Source organism: Phyllostomus discolor, chromosome 1, assembly GCF_004126475.2.
Source record: "Phyllostomus discolor isolate MPI-MPIP mPhyDis1 chromosome 1, mPhyDis1.pri.v3, whole genome shotgun sequence".
Taxonomy (NCBI): domain Eukaryota; kingdom Metazoa; phylum Chordata; class Mammalia; order Chiroptera; family Phyllostomidae; genus Phyllostomus; species Phyllostomus discolor.
The window spans coordinates 67,810,407-67,826,436 of record NC_040903.2 but is presented as its reverse complement, the minus strand read 5'-3'; the positions used below and the strand labels follow the sequence as shown (position 1 = coordinate 67,826,436).

General features: G+C 37.7%; 1 protein-coding gene across 1 annotated transcript in view; it reads left to right on the top strand.

Moving 5' to 3' along the window:
- The first annotated feature begins 3,750 nt into the window (after positions 1–3,750).
- Positions 3,751–16,030, top strand: part of UPF2 (UPF2 regulator of nonsense mediated mRNA decay) — a 106,541-nt gene continuing 94,261 nt past the window's right edge. Inside the window, 9 exon segments of the mRNA XM_028507359.2 lie at positions 3,751–3,853; positions 9,106–9,289; positions 9,292–9,375; positions 9,378–9,483; positions 12,869–12,936; positions 12,939–13,057; positions 13,059–13,142; positions 13,144–13,231; positions 13,234–13,641. Of these exon segments, the coding sequence (XP_028363160.1) occupies positions 9,124–9,289; positions 9,292–9,375; positions 9,378–9,483; positions 12,869–12,936; positions 12,939–13,057; positions 13,059–13,142; positions 13,144–13,231; positions 13,234–13,641 (1,123 nt within the window). The 5' untranslated portion in view covers positions 3,751–3,853; positions 9,106–9,123.

Below are 16,030 nucleotides of genomic sequence, written 5' to 3'. Positions count from 1 at the left end.
CCCCAGCCTGCGAACTGAAAGGTCATTTCCTGGTTTGATTCCCCATCAGAGCATGTGCCTGGGATGCAAAGCCCGGTCCCTGGTTTGGGGTGTGTGAGAGGCAGCTGATGGATGTTTCCTCTCCCTCTCTTTGCTTTCTCTCTAAAATAAAAAAGATATAAAAGATACAACAAAGTCCTCAATGACCTCACATTCTCCTAGAGTTATACTTTTCTGATGCTCTTTGCCATAAAATTTCTCACATACCAATCTGTCCTCAACTATCTCACCTGAACTGTCTCCTACAAAGTCAATATTGATCTTTAGGGTGACAATCTATTTAGCACATTTGAGACAGTTATCCACTTTTTTTCCTGAAGGACCTCTTTTCTTAGCTTTCACGACACTACACTTGCCAGGTTATTCCTTTCCTCAATCACTATCCTTTTTGAGACCTAATCCTCTATTATCTTTAAGTTTCTCAGGGCTTAATACTGGACCCTCTTCTCTATTTACATTTTCTTTGGTGATCTCATTCTTCTTATGGCTTTAAAATACTAGCTATGTGATGACATTCCATGGTCATTTCTACATCAGAATTCTCCTCTGATTTCCAACTGTCCATTTATGTCTGTAGTTGGGACACTGAGACTTTCTAATTCTCAGGTTTCAGTTCAAATTTTGCATGATTAAAGACTTCCTGGTCCTGGTAGCATTACTCAATTGGTAAGAGTGTCTCCCTGATACCTCAAGGTTGTGGATTCAATCTCTAGTCAGTGCACATATAAGAATCAACCAATGAATGCATAAATAAATGGAATGACAAATTGATGTTTTTCTCCCTCTCCCTTTTTCTCTAAAATCAATAAATTCTATTTTTTTCTCAAAAAAAGAAATCTTCCCTGATCACTCTGCAGTAGCCACCCTCTTCTCTCTCCAGTTCCTCTCTATGATATTTCCCTGTTTATTTCCTTTGTGGTGTTTATTCTAACTTTTTAATTTGCTTATTTACTACCTACCTGCTGCATTAGATCATAATCTTACTTGCTGGTATCTTCTATAGCATACACTGTTCTAAGCATTGTATAAATATTAGGATCTAATTTTTTGACTAACCATATTCAAGCTAAAAAAAAAGTGTAACCCCACAATACTTCACTTCTACTTTGGGAAATGAATAAAAGCCAGTATTTTTAAACTGATTTTCAATCTTACAGTTCCATGAGAAATTTCAATATCATTTGGAAGCTAGTATTATGCTTGATATACTTAACATTTACATTTGTTTAAATGTACTCTCAACACTTAGATTTCTTATTGAATGGACATATCCCAGCACATTCACTTCAGAAACTGTTAAGTAAGAGACAGAGGTAAAGCTGTTGAAAATTTTCCACCACAAAGAGGCAGCTGCTTGAAAAAACAGGTAGTGCCCCAGTCAGGTGGGTCAGTTGGTTGGAATATCATCCCATGCACCAAAGGTTGTGGGTCAGGGGCACACACCTAGGTTGCAGGTGTATGGAAGGCATGTACCAAGGCACCAATCAAAAACAAATCCCCCCCTCGCCCCTCTCCAGCATTTCATCCCTATGTTTTCTCTCCCTTTCTCTCTCTCTAAAATCAGTGAACATATTCTTGGGTAAGGAGTGAAGAAAAAAAAGAAGAAACAGTTTAACTTAGCTTAAATTAGTTAAACTGGACACTGGCTCCTAAAACAGCTGGAATTGTTTATGGTAAAACACACACCCACTAGAGCACCATACAGCCAATCTCACATAAAGCCTGATTGTTTTTTTTTTTAAACTCAGGGTTTGTCCTGCCCTGTAATTATAATCTCTTTCCTTACCTTTTGCTTTCTTCTGTGAAACAGCATTATAACGAGGTTTTAAGTAGAAAATAGTATTATGTAAATATAAATAGCAGTTTTTCTTTTTTTTTCACATGGTATATAGTTCTCTCAAATTGAGCAGGAAAAAAGAATGGATATTTTGAAAATTTTCTTTAATAAAGTATCTAGAAAAACACTTAAATCCTAAATGATGTAGCTTCAGAAATATACTTAATAATTTTGTGGTCTTGAGTAAATTACTTAGTCTTTCTGTGATTCATTCCTATAAAATGGGATCATAATACAGGATTATTGTGATAACTAAAAAAACAAATATAAAATAGTAAATGCTCAATAAAATGTCATTCTCTTCTTTCAACACCTGATGAAAGGCAAAGATTGACTTAATTTAGGATAAGTAGGATTTATTTATCAATAGCGTGGGTAAAGGATACTTTGAAACCTGGGTGGCTATCACCAGTGTTTGAGGACGGTTCTCATAATTATCAGTGGTACAGATAGCAATATTTGTCTTTTTTTTTTTTTTTTTACTATCTTGTAAACGATTAACCTAGTGTTTTTTGTTTTTTTGTTTTTTAAGCCTGAAATACAGGAAGCATCAACACTCTGTTTGGGAGGGCAATTTGCATGCTAAGAATAAATGTTAAGTAAAACACTAAAGGCAAATGTGCAAAAGCTGAGTAAAAGGGAAACCACACCTGCGTCAAGCATGTGAGGTTGGTAGCAGCTCATTTTGTGGGCTTGCAAATCGGGTGGGGGTCCCATATCAAACAAGAATCAAGACCAGTTTTGTACCTTTGTTCCTTTGGCTCCTGACCAGGCAAAGCCGACTGACAGTACGAATACCTAGTCAGATAATGTTAACAGACTCTAGCACTGTTTGCCTAAAAATTGGAAGCGAGTTAAGTTGTGTGGATATGCTGATAGTTATTTTAAAAAGTCGACTTGAGTTCGCATTCGGAAGTAATGACAAGAATAGACATTAAAAACAAACAAAATAAAAAAAAAGAAAGGGAGTGATTTCACTTAATTACCGAAGGGAAATCATTCCATCGTAACTTAAAAATTTGATTGCTAGAACCAGGTACTTTCTAAGACCTGTATGGAAAGAGTCCTGATTCTTATTCTCGCTAACATGTTTTCATGTAGCACACGTAAAACTGCTCCTGGAAATTCCCCTACGGGACTTCCGTAGTCTCTCTAGTAGAGCAATCTTAAGTCTAGACCCATTCCTAACCAACCGCTACCTTCCTCACCAACCATATTCTTTAGTTTCTCTAGTTTCCAGTTTCCTAAATCTTTACCTCACTCCTCGAATTAGTCCAATCAAACTTCCCCTTCTTAGACCTATTCCTTAGGTTCGCTGCAGGAAACTCCCACGAGAATCACGTGGCCAAACTTGTCCTTTTTGGCGTTCCGTAATTTTCCGACTGTTCCACCGCCCTTCCTTACCTTCTGTTAGCTCCGCCCCGCCCATCCTCGCTCCCCCCCCCCAGGCCTGCGCTTGCGCATCTCCAATTCAGGTGCTTTCCCTTCTGGCGACCAATCCACTTCCTGCCTCGGGCCCTCTGAACACTCCTCCCCTCACCTGGGGCCCTGGCTTGAGGTGCTGTTTGTGGCTGTCCTGATAATTGCCTGTCCAAAAAAATTCTCTCCTCTTATCAAGTGGTGAATTCGAACAAACCGCTAAGTCTGTAGCACATGCATATGCCTTAGCTCGTGATATATCACCCCGTAGCTAAGCTAAGGGTATTCGTATGCAGGAAGATGGGAGACCCGGACTGTTTTCGATCTGGCAACTTAGCGGACAGCATTGTCCCTTCCACCTCCCTCCGCCCCGCCCCCACTCGCTGCCTGTCCCCGCTGGTGAGTGGCGGGCGGGAGGGCCGGCGGGCGGAGGGAGGAGGGGGAGCTGAGGGAAGGCGGGCCCACGGCTGGGAGATAGGTGGGGGGAGGGGAGGGGAGAGCCCGAGAGCTGGAGTTGGTGCTGGGAAACCCGGAGCTAATGTTGACAACAGGCTCGAGGTGAGTCCTGGAGAACCTCCTTCTCCTCCGCTCCAACGACCGGGAAGAAGCGGGGCTAGGGGGCACTGGCCTAGACTCCTACTCCCTGGGGGACCCAAAAGGCGACTCCTCACCCCAGCGCTCCGGGGGCGGAAAGCAGGAGACGGACCGCGGGGTCCAGCTTCGTTCTCCTTAGACTCCTTTCTCGAAGGCGCCCACCAAAGCGGGAGCCCCTGGTCTGGGGAAGGAATGAGGGGCGACTGCCCCACATGTCGGGACTGGGCCTCGCGGCTGGAGGCGGGGAGCCTGCTGTGTCGGGGTGAAGGTGTTTGGGGGTGTGGAGTAGAGTGAGAGGAGGATGGGGAAAGCTCTTTGGGAGCCGGAGGGAAGCGAGGGCGAGGAACTGGGGAGGGTGCTTGTGTGGGAGGATGTGGAGTAGGGAGACTAGCCAGCGCCTCCGTCCTCGGTAGTGTGGGAGTAAGGGGTGCGAAGTTAGGGTTGGGGCAAGGATGGTTGTCGAAGGTGACCGTAGATACCGGTGGGAAGGGAAGTTGTGGCAGGGAAGCGTGTTAGGTAAAGGTATGTGGAGCGAGAGCAGGGGTTTCTGGGAGATGCGTGATTAAGGGAAGGGGTTTTGGTGTATTTGGGGATGGTGGGCATAGATTATTTGTCTTGCTTCGTTTTAGTTTTTTGGGCTGGTGATTCTTCACTTTGTCTTCATCCCAAGGCTCCTAGTACTTTTGTTAGTACTGTTGACCTAAGGAGATAGATGATCACAGGATATTTGGTCTCCAGGTTGGCCAAGCAGAGTCAGCTCGCGGGCTTGGGATCACACTGGACCGGACCTTAAGCTTTCTTTTTTGTTTTTGGACTTGTACGTAGTGATGCATCAGACTAAAGTGAAACTACTGCCCACCTTTCTCATTTATCATAGTTTTTTAGGTGTTTATAAAAATTACACAGCTCATTAAGAGAACCATTTTTGAACTGTGGTGAAACTTGTAAAACTTTCAGTGAGCCTTTGTACTAAGGACGTTTCTTTACATTCAGAGACTGGTAAATAATGCTTCTTGAGTGTCTGCCTTAGAACATTTGACTATCACAGAATTAAAAAGGTAAACAGCATTCTCTACTCTGGAGTATTTTCAGAGGAGTCCTGATTGTGATTTCATACAGAGTCCATATGGTAGTGTGCAAATGAGTATTTTTAAAAGGGAAACACCCCTTTCTGTGCACACTCTCCCCAGTACATTCGTTTGGTACCTGTTTACCTAGTAAACGCTGGTTTTTGGAGCTAAGAAGGTGTTTAAAGCATGGCTTCTTTAAGGGCCATGTGAATGTAATTGTACTCAGTAATTTGTAAGAGCTAATTATATTCTAATTGAAGATCAATACTGTCATCTGTATTATTTGAGATATAATCTATTTAAAGGTCTAGTTTTTACTTGAAAACTTCTTGAAATACTTCAGATAAAATATTTGGCTCTATTGAAGCATGGATTTGTTAAAGGTAATTAAAGAGTTGAGCATTACACTTAGTGAAATGCTCAGTTTAAATTTTTAAATTGACAATACGAATGCATACCGATATGCATTATGTTGTTCGTGTATTTTTTTTTAAATATGTGACATTCAACAGTTTTTTAATTTTTTTAAAGATTTTATTTATTTACTTTTTAGAGAGAGGGGAGAGAGAGAGAGAGAGAGAGAGAGAGAGAGAGAGAGAGAGATTATGGCCTGCAACCCAGAAATGTACCCTGGCTGGGACTCGTACCTGGGACACTTGTTCGTGTATTTTTATTCGGCTTTTCAAATCTTAGAGTCAGGGTATATACTGCAAAAGAGCACTGGACAGTTGAGTCTTGACCCAGTCACTAAGCTTCTGTAATCTTGGATATGTTAGCCTTCTGTTGCCACCTCAATGTAAAAATTGAAAAGTGAAGTAGATGAAAATCTAGTAGTTCTATATGATGAACTTTTCAGTGTTCTGTGTGAAAGAAATAAACATTTATTAAATGCTCCCCTTATGCTAGCTGCTATGATAGAAGTTTAAGAACTTGGTGAGAAGGATAACATTATCTCCATTTTATCAATGGACTCAGAGTTGCTATTGCCTAGTTTCCATGTTGCAGAGTTGGGATGCAAACTTGAAGTTTTTCTGACTTAAGAGCCCCATATTTTTTTTTACATTCTGCATTGCCACTTTCACATGAACCTTTACATTTTTTTCTTTTTTTTTTTTTTGTTCACTGAAATTTAGTTCCAAGTATACTTGGTATATGTTTGTTGTATGAGGATGAAATGATGCAAAGAAGATTCTACTACCAAGACTTAAGGGTCTTATTTAGAATCTTTTATTATGCTGTAGAACACAATCTTATTCATGAGTGCCTGCTACAGTTTGATATGAGTAGGCACTTAAAAATTTATTACACACATGAAGACTGTACAGAGTCACAAATGTTTGGGAGACTCTGTTGAGCTAATAAATGATGATGCTTTATGAAGTCATAAGATTTCAAGTGAATTTCTTAATGTTTTAACAGAAGTTAATATCTAACTTTATCTTAAAAAATGAGACAATTGTAAATTTAGATGCCATTTAATATCTTAATGCTTAATATCAAAATACTAATTCTGTGTAAACATTTTTTTTTTTGCACATGACAAATATCACTAAATAGGATTGTGTATTGGCACCTTAAGACTTGTCTTGTCCCCGAACGTTTGAGCTAAATTTTCCAAAATTTAAAAACATAACATAAAAACTGCTTAGCCATGGTCAGGGGCTCTTTGTATTCTGAGATACATAATTTTGTGATTGTCTTCGTATCTGTGATAGGTCTTACAACCTATCATTTATTACTCTCAAGGTTCATAATAACTTTGGTTAAGAATATGGGTTTATCAGATTCCATCTCTGTCACCACAGCTGTGGAGGCTTGGTCAGATTACTTGGTCAAGTATCACTTTACGTATTTATAAATAGGGAAATAATACCTACCTCATAAAGATTTTAGTATTAAATGAGATAAAGTATATGTTTAGTACGGAATAGTGAGTGGTAGGTACATTATCCTTTCTTGAAAGTTTGCTTGCTTTAGGGCATTATACTTTCACATTAAATGTGGGTATTTAATTGAACCAGCATAAGAATTGATAACTAGACTTCCCAAATAATGTAAATGTTAACACTGTCTTGCTTCATAAATAAGTAGTTATTCTTTTTCATACTCAATAATTGCTTAACTAGGATTAACAGCCTTTTTTTGTTTGGTTTTGTGTTTTGGGTATTATTGTCCAAATGCACGTTCGAGGGGAGGCCAATAGAGTACAATAAAAGGGGAAGGAAGAGGTCACCTCTTTTCACAACAAGTTCCTTCAAAAATTAAAGTGCTTTGCCCTGGCTAGTGTGGCTCAGTGAATTGAGTGCCAGCCTGTGAACTAACGCGTTACTTGTTCGATTCCCAGTCAGGACACATGCGTGGGTTGCAGGCAGGGTCCCCCACTTGGGGGTGTGTGAGAGGCAACCAATTGATGTATCTCTCACATATCTGTGTTTCTCTCCCTCTTCCTCCCTTCCTTCTCTCTAAAATAAATAAGTCTTTAAAAAATTAAAGTGCTTCTACTGTCCCAGGTTGTCTTTCTGTGATACATTTTATTAGAGTGCCGAATAAATGCTTTCTGTGTTAATAAGTAATACAATATTATTGTTCCAGATGTTTTGTTTGCTAACCTAGTTTTTATTGCTGTAATTTAAAACCTATGTTTGAAAATATTTAAGAATACTGTCTATGTCTTTAGTGTTTAATAAAAAACTAGTAAGTTAAATAGGAAATGTTGAGATTTTCTCATACAAATTGCACATGACTTAGGAGTTAAAACATGGGGCATTGTCCATAAAAAATTATATTAATATTAAGACACTAGTTCTTTTTTCTTGTTTTCTTTTAAAGATTTTATTTATTTTCAGAGAGAGGAGAAGGAAAGGAGAGAGGGAGAAAACATCCATGTGAGAGAGAAACATCAATTGCTGACCTTTCGCTTTGTGGGACAATGCCTAACCAACTGAGCCACACTAGTCAGGACAATATTAAGACACTAGTAGAGATATTTATTTTGGAAATGAAAAAATTTTGAATTTTGCAGGGAAATACATTTTTGTGCCAGCGTTTATTTCCAGCTAATTGTTTAAAGTCTGTACTATGGACTAGTGCTGTCCCTTAAAACTTTGTGTGGTGATGAAAAATGTTCTATATTTGTAAATGTCTGATTTGGTACCCCACCAGCTACATGTGGAGTCGATAACTTGGAACTAGGGATGGTGATTATGAAGAACTGAATTTCAATTTGTTTATTTTTTAAATCAATTTACATGTCCGTAGCCACATGTGGTTACTGCAGTGGTTTTTGACTGGTGGCAATTTTGCCTTCAGAGGACACTTGGAAATACTTGGAGTAATTTTTGCTTGTCAAAACTAGGAAGATACTACTGGCATCTACTGCATAGAATGCAGGGATGCTGCTGAACTTGGTATAGTGCACAGGATGGCATTAACTACCCTGCCCCTCCTCTCCAACCAAGAAAACCCTAAAACAAAGAATTACTTGCCCAAAATGTCAGTAGTGCTGAGACTGAGAAACTTATCTGATGGCTATGGTATTTGCAGGTAAAGAATGTACATATTTTTTGTAAAAGTGTTTATACATTCATTTTGACTAATTCAAAGAAGAGATTAAGGGCCTAGTCTAATTTGAGGTAGTGATAGTTTTTGTATTTGAAAGTTTGGGAAGGTTAAAGGAATGAGATAACATTTGAGTTTTCTGTTGTCTATCTTGTCAGTTGATTTATAGGTGGAAAATCTCAATGCTCCAACCTAAATACTATTGAATATTGTATGAAATAGTGTCACTAGTGTCTCTCAATGAATGTAAAATGTTGCGGTTAATACTGATTCAAATGTCTGATATATACTGGATTGTTAACGATTAAATGATTTTTTGTTTTACAGTTGATAATGGTTGAATTCGGGTGATGAGTATATGGAATGTTTGATTTTTTGTTAATAAAAAAGTACTTAGGCATAACTAATTATAAAATTTGCAAAGTGACCAATAAATTATTTTATCACAGAAATAGTATTCATTTTGCATGCATTTATTTAATGTCACAATTGATTGGTTGCATTAATACGCTCTTTTTTAAAAAATACAGTGTCATTATTTTAAAAAGTCACTGCATCTACAATACTGACATTCTTTTACTCTTACAGATTGTCCTGGGTAACATAATGCCAGCTGAGCGTAAAAAGCCAGCAAGTATGGAAGAAAAAGAATCTTTGCTAAACAACAAGGAGAAAGACTGTGCTGAAAGGCGTCCAGTGAGCAGCAACAGGGAGAAACCAAAAGACGAGATCAAGCTCCCTGCCAAGAAGGAAGTTATTAAGGTCCCTGAAGATAAAAGAAGAAACTGGAAGAAGATAAGAGAAAAAAGGAGACAAGGACGCAAGAAAAAGAAGAAGAAAAGGTAAAGGCAGAAGAGGAATTAAAGAAAAAGAGGAAGAAGAAAAAAAGAAACATGAAGAGGAAGAGAGAAAGAAGCAAGAAGAACAGGCAAAACGACAACAAGAGGAAGAAGCTGCCCAGTTGAAGTAAGAACATTTACTTTAACGATGATGTGAGAAATGGGAAGGTAGAAATGTTTTAGATAGATGATTATTTGAAGTAAAACTTTCGGGGTACAGTTCCTTAAGAGTTGGGAATATCTTAATATATTCTATTAGTTTCACTGACTAGAGTCATGCTTAACAGCAGTGCTTTAATTCTTCCAATTAAATAATAGTAATCTTTAATAAATACTTCTTGAAACTATAGGGTAACCTGATTATTTGTTTTTTAAAACTTTTTAGTGCCATAACACTCCACCTTTTAAGTTGAAAATTTTTAGTTTTTCATGGCTGCTGGTGTGTTTTTTACTATGTGCCAGGCACTAACTAGGAAGTGTATCAGTATGTGTACATACCCATAGGCAGTCCTAATGAAGTTTTATGATCCTCATTTTACAGATTAATAACATTTAAAGAGGTTAAAAAGCTTTGCCTAAGGTCATAGTAAGCAGTGGAGTGCAGGGATTTGAACCTAAGTTGAGCTGATTTTAAAACCTCTGTCCTTAAGTACAATTCTATAATGCCATTCTTTATTTAAATTCATTTTTAACCTTGTAAATCTTTACAAGTAATAATAGTAAATGGTGAAAAACAAGTTGTAGTTCTCATGGGAAGATTACTAGGATGTAGCACAGATGACAGCTGTTGAATAGCAGGAGGTCTGTTCTTTACATATGTAATTTTAAAAAGCTTTTTGCAAACATGAATTGTTATGGATCTCTAGAACAGCTTAGCTTCTACTTTCCTACAGAAGTTCTTTAGTCCAGTACTTTCATTTTTAAAAAAATATTTATGTTTAGAGCGAGGGGGAGGGAGGAAGAGAGGAAGAGAAGCATCAGTGTGTGATTGCCTGACACTCACCCACAACTGGGGACCTGGCCTGCAACCCAGACTTGTGCCCTGACCGGGAATCAGACCAGCGACCTTCCTGTTCACAGGCCGGCACTCAATCCACTGAGCCACACCAGCCAGGGCCAGTACTTCCATTTTTAATGAGAAACTGGAGCTTTAAGTCTAGGAAGCAATAGATATGTATTCTAGTTTTAGAATATTTAGAGCCATGAATCTTGAGACTTTATTTACTTTATATTTTACTTTTTTTGTAAATCACAAAGCTATCCAGTTTAAGTGTAACTTTTTGCTTCCTTTCCCATCCAATACAAAGAGCTTAAAACAACCAAAAACCTAACTTTTGAGGGGAAAACTTCACATATATGCAAAAAATAGAATGGAATAATGACACTCCCCTCTCTTCCTGAATCTATGCAGCTTCAGCAATTACGCATTTTTTTTTTTCTTTCTGGAGTATTTTAAAGCACCACATTATTTTGCCTGTACATATTTCAGTATATATCTTAAAGCATTTTAAATACAGATGAAAATCAAGTTACTTTTTTTTTTAAAGGTTTTATTTACTTTTTAGAGAGGGAAGGGAGGGAGAAAGAGAGAAACATCAATGTGCGGTTGCTGGGGGCCGTGGCCTGCAACCCAGGCATGTGCCCTGACTGGGAATCGAACCTGCGACACTTTGGTTCGCAGCCTGTGCTCAATCCACTGAGCTATGCCAGCCAGGGCGAAAATCAAGTTACTTAATGCATATATATATATATAATGCACTCCTGCTCAGGTTATAGTTCTTAAAGTGTACTCCCTATTAATCCTGTTTGTGTGCGTGTCTGGGAGACTTCCAAGAGATACTCATATGTTCCTCTTCCCAGTGATGAATGCGACTCCCTGTTAACATATTGTGGTTTGTAGTGGGGGGGGGAATTAGAATTGTAGGGTAGCTCAAGGAAGGTTATCTCAGAAAGATGAAAATCTGCTTTAAAAACAAGATTTTATTTATGCATTCCTAGAGAGAGGGGAAAGGGAAAGAAAGAAAGGGAGAGAAACAGGGATTGGTTGCTTCCCACACGTGTCTTGACCAGGAATTGAACCAGCGACCTTTCGCTTTATGGCACAATGCTCAACCAAGTGAGCCACACTGGTCAGGGCATGAAAATCTACTTTTTAAGAAATACCTATTTTGACGTTACATATTTTGGTATCTTAGAAACCTCAAAGGTCAGATTGTCCTCACTTTCCCACTTCCTGCCCAAGTTGTTTGACTACATCCTGCAATTTAAACATGTTTCATCTTTTAGTACAAATATAGGTAAATTTGTTTTTAAACTCTTTTAGGATAAACTGTGTTTGTTAACCTTTTATTAAAAGGCTTTTATTGTTTTTTTTTAAGATTTTTTTTTATTCACTTTTAGAGAGGGGAGGGAGAGAAGGAGAGGGAGGGAGGGGGGAGGGAGAGACAGAGAGACAGAGAGAGACACATCAATATGAGGTGCTGGGGTTATGGCCTGCAACCCAAGCAGTACCCTGGCTGGGAATCGAACCTGCATCACTGTGGTTCGCAGCCGTGCTCAATCCACTGAGCTACGCCAGCAGGCAAAAGCTTTTATTAAATGGCTTTTGTTCTACAGTCAGTTCTCTTCTGGTTCCTTTCCAGACTTTAAAATTATGCCTGAATTTTGAGACCCAAATGTAGCAAGTTACTTTTTTTTTTAATCCTCACCTGAGGATATATTTATTGATTTTAGAGAGAGAGGAAGTGAGTGGGGAGGAAGGAGGTAGAAAAGAAAGAGAAAGGAAAAAAAAAACAGAGAGAGAAAGAGAAAAAGAGAGAGAGAGGGAGAGAGAAAACATCAGTTGGCACTCAGTTGCCCCAGAAGGTATCCTGACCAGGATCAAACCCACGGCCTAGGTTTGGCCTAGGTATGTGCCCTGACCTGGGAATCGAACCCACTACCTTTTGTTGGTGTAAGGGGGACACTTAAATCAGCTGAGTTACGTGGCAGGGCTGTAGCAAGGGACTTTATAAAAAGTTTGGTTAATGCTTTAAGTATGGAAAAATGGTACTTCTCAAACCAGTTTTAGTGTATTCTTTTATAATGTTTATTCTTTAGCCAAAGTATGCTTTGGGGACGATTTTTTTCTGTATTCCCAATTGTTTTATCTGTTTTAGGTTTTGTAATCCTTCCCAAGCATATTTATATTTTTCATATTAAGCATCATGTGTTTTATCTGTTTATTTTTTCACCTTTATTGGGATTATGACAAAGGTGCTGTATTCCTTTAGTTATTTAAACACCTCTGCTTTACCCATATGTTATATTATCAGTTTAGTGGGTTCTTAAACATCTCAAGTCATTAATAAAATGTCTTTAAAAATGGTGAAGTGGCCTTTTGCATCTTTTGTTCTTATTGGATTCTGGTGCTTATATGACTACTTTTTCATTGGCTTTCACTCTTATGGGATTTGGCAATGATGCTCAAAGTAAACAGGGTATTATATTTACTTATTTTTTTTTACATAGAGAAAAGAAGAATCTCTTCAGCTTCATCAGGAAGCTTGGGAACGACATCAGTTAAGGAAGGAACTTCGTAGCAAAACCAAAATGCTCCAGACAACCGACCAGTAGGAAATTTCTTTAGTCGACTAGACTCAAGTTTGAAGAAAAATACCGCTTTTGTCAAGAAACTAAAAACTATTACGGAACAACAGAGAGGACTCCTTGTCCCATGATTTTAATGGCCTAAATTTAAGCAAATACATTGCAGAAGCTGTAGCTTCTATTGTGGAAGCAAAGCTAAAAAATATCTGATGTGAATTGTGCTGTGCACTTATGTTCTCTGTTTCACCAGCGCTATGTCGACTTTGCTCCATCACTTCTGCAGGTTTGGAAAAACATTTTGAAGCAAGGAAAGAAGAGAAAACACCCTAACATCACCAAATTAAAACTGATTTGCGTTTCATTGCAGAATTGACAATAGTTGGGATTTTCACTGACAAGGAAGGTCTATCTTTAATTTACGAACAGCTAAAAAATATTATTAATGCTGATCGGGAATCACATACTCATGTTTCTGTGGTGATTAGTTTTTGTCGACATTGTGGAGATGATATTGCTGGACTTGTACCAAGGAAAGTAAAGAGTGCTGCAGAGAAGTTTAATTTGACTTTCCCTCCTAGTGAGATAATTAGTCCAGAGAAACAACAACCTTTCCAGAATCTTTTAAAAGAATACTTTACATCTTTGACCAAACACCTGAAAAGGGACCACAGGGAGCTACAGAATACTGAGAGACAAAAACAGGTGATTTTCAAATGTTTCTCAGAAATGAGAATTTATTTTGGAGCTCATACTTAAAATGTTTAAAGTCTTCATGCCACTGAACGAACTTGTGGAAAAGGGCTCATTACAGGTGATTTCTTAACATTCCAGGAAAATTTCAAAGTGTAACAGTCTAAGTACTCATGTTTAAATGTGAGTCTATCATAGATTTGAGTGTGATTTTTTAAAAGAAATCTGGCAAGTATATGGTAATTTTTACTTGGATTTGTTTTCTTCCTGTGAATTATTCTTAATGTTGGGGGATAAATTTTCTTTTTTCTGTCACTTTATCTGCTATTCTTTTCTGTGTGTTTCACTGTTTCTTCTCTATAACAGGTTTGCTTTTCATTGTTTTGTATTTTAATATATTGATGTCACTATTAATATTTGCTCTTTTTAAAAAGTGTGTTATTCATTATTGGTGGTATTTTAGATCAGAAACTTGGAAAATTGTGCAACAAATTAGCTGTGAAAAAAAAAATTTAAATGCAACTATGTGAAGTGCATTTACAGGAGTCTCTCCTGGGGACATCCATTTAAAATTCTAGAGAAATGATGTATGTGCACGTGGTAATTAGTGAAGACACATAATTTAGGAACCACCTTTGTTAACAAGATACTGTAGACTACTGTGTAGCATCTGTACATAAGAAGCCTCAACAAACTGGATGTTGATAGTAGTAGTTGATACCATTAGGTCAGCTTTTATGGAGGAGGGTGGATTTGGAGGAGGGCTGAGGGGTTACGGAAAGGAGGCAACAGCAATCGCTCTTGCCTGAGTACTTTGCAACTACTTAAAGTTTATGTTTGAAAGTCTGAAATAACTGTTGATCGGGAATGAATATGGGGAAATACACTTTCTATTTCCATAAGACTGCAGTTGGGAAAGACTGACTGGTTAAGTAGTTGCCACTAGAAGGTGATTGATTTAACCAGAAGAGAAGACTGTAATAGTAGTACAGTTAGGTCAAGATCAAGGTAGGTGCAGAGGCTATATGGCTAAACCTTGGTGGCTGAGGGTCATTCAAAAGTGAGAATTTAAGATGGCAGTGGTGTTCCCCAATGTATCTTAAAAAAAAACAAAAACCTTTGTTTTGTGCTTTGAGTAATGAGAGCTGTTTTAAACTTTGAAGAGGCAATTGATATTTATGTGGCCAGTATTGAGTTAAAAAGGAAAACAGTGGTCCTCTATTAATAATTCTCACATATTTAAGGTTTCTTAATCATTGATTTACATAGTATTTTGTCTTTCATGTTTTTTTCCGTTTCACATATGTTTTACTTCATACCGTATAATGATTTGTAAGTATGCTTTGATTACTTTTTATTGGCTACTTGAAGGGTTTTGTGTTGTATGAGCTTGCTTTTGATTAGTCTCAGAAGTGTAGAGGCTAGAGAGATTCTAATACAATGATTTAATCTAATCATCTTTCCAGTGCAGGAATCCATTTTACAGGTTATCTGACAGATAAATTCTTTCTCTAAAAACCTCTCAAAGGAGATTGAGCCATTTCAGTGTTGGACACATGTATTTGCTAGAATTCAAGCTGAAATTTAACTCCCCATAAAATGGTTCTCTTTAAGTTCTTTTTTCTCGTCAAGGTGGAATAAAGTTACTTAAGTGAGGGGTCATGACCTGTTGTTTACCTGTTCACAATGAATGAAGTATAGAAACTAAGTCTAAACATTTAGATACTTTTATAGCAATTTCCATTGTCTTGATAGTGTTACTGTCTTTTATAAAAATGACTATAATTACTGGAAAGAAATTATTCCTTTACCACATATAAGTTTGAGAAGCACTGGCTTTTCATTCAGACACTGCTCATGATAATGTCTCAAATACAGGTGTGGCAAAAGTAGGGTTGCAGTTGTAAACACAGTTTATTACTATTTATTAGTTGTTGTGTTATTTTCCATACAAACAACTGGAAGCCTGTGTTTGCTCTGCCCTGTATTTGCAGACTGATCAGATGGTTCCTTTTCATCTTCAGATTAAATACCCTTTGCTTCTTTCAGTTTGCACCATGATTTCCAGACACTTAACTGTTCTTAGAACATTTGTTTTGAATGTATTCTTTTTCTGCCGGGACCTAAAATTCCATTAGTTTTTATTGCTGCTGTATTCTTCTGATTTTTTGTTAGGACTATATACACCTAAAGCCTAGTTTCTCAAATGAACTGTTGCCAAGCCAGTTCTCCACTTTGACCTAGTGAAGTAATTTTTTAAGTCTAATTATAGACTTACGCTTATAAATTTTAGATGCTTTTGACATTTTAACCTGATGATCATTTTGAACATTGATTATATGTACATTAATTGTACTTATCCACTGATCACTTTGAGCTTGATAAGCAGACCTCTT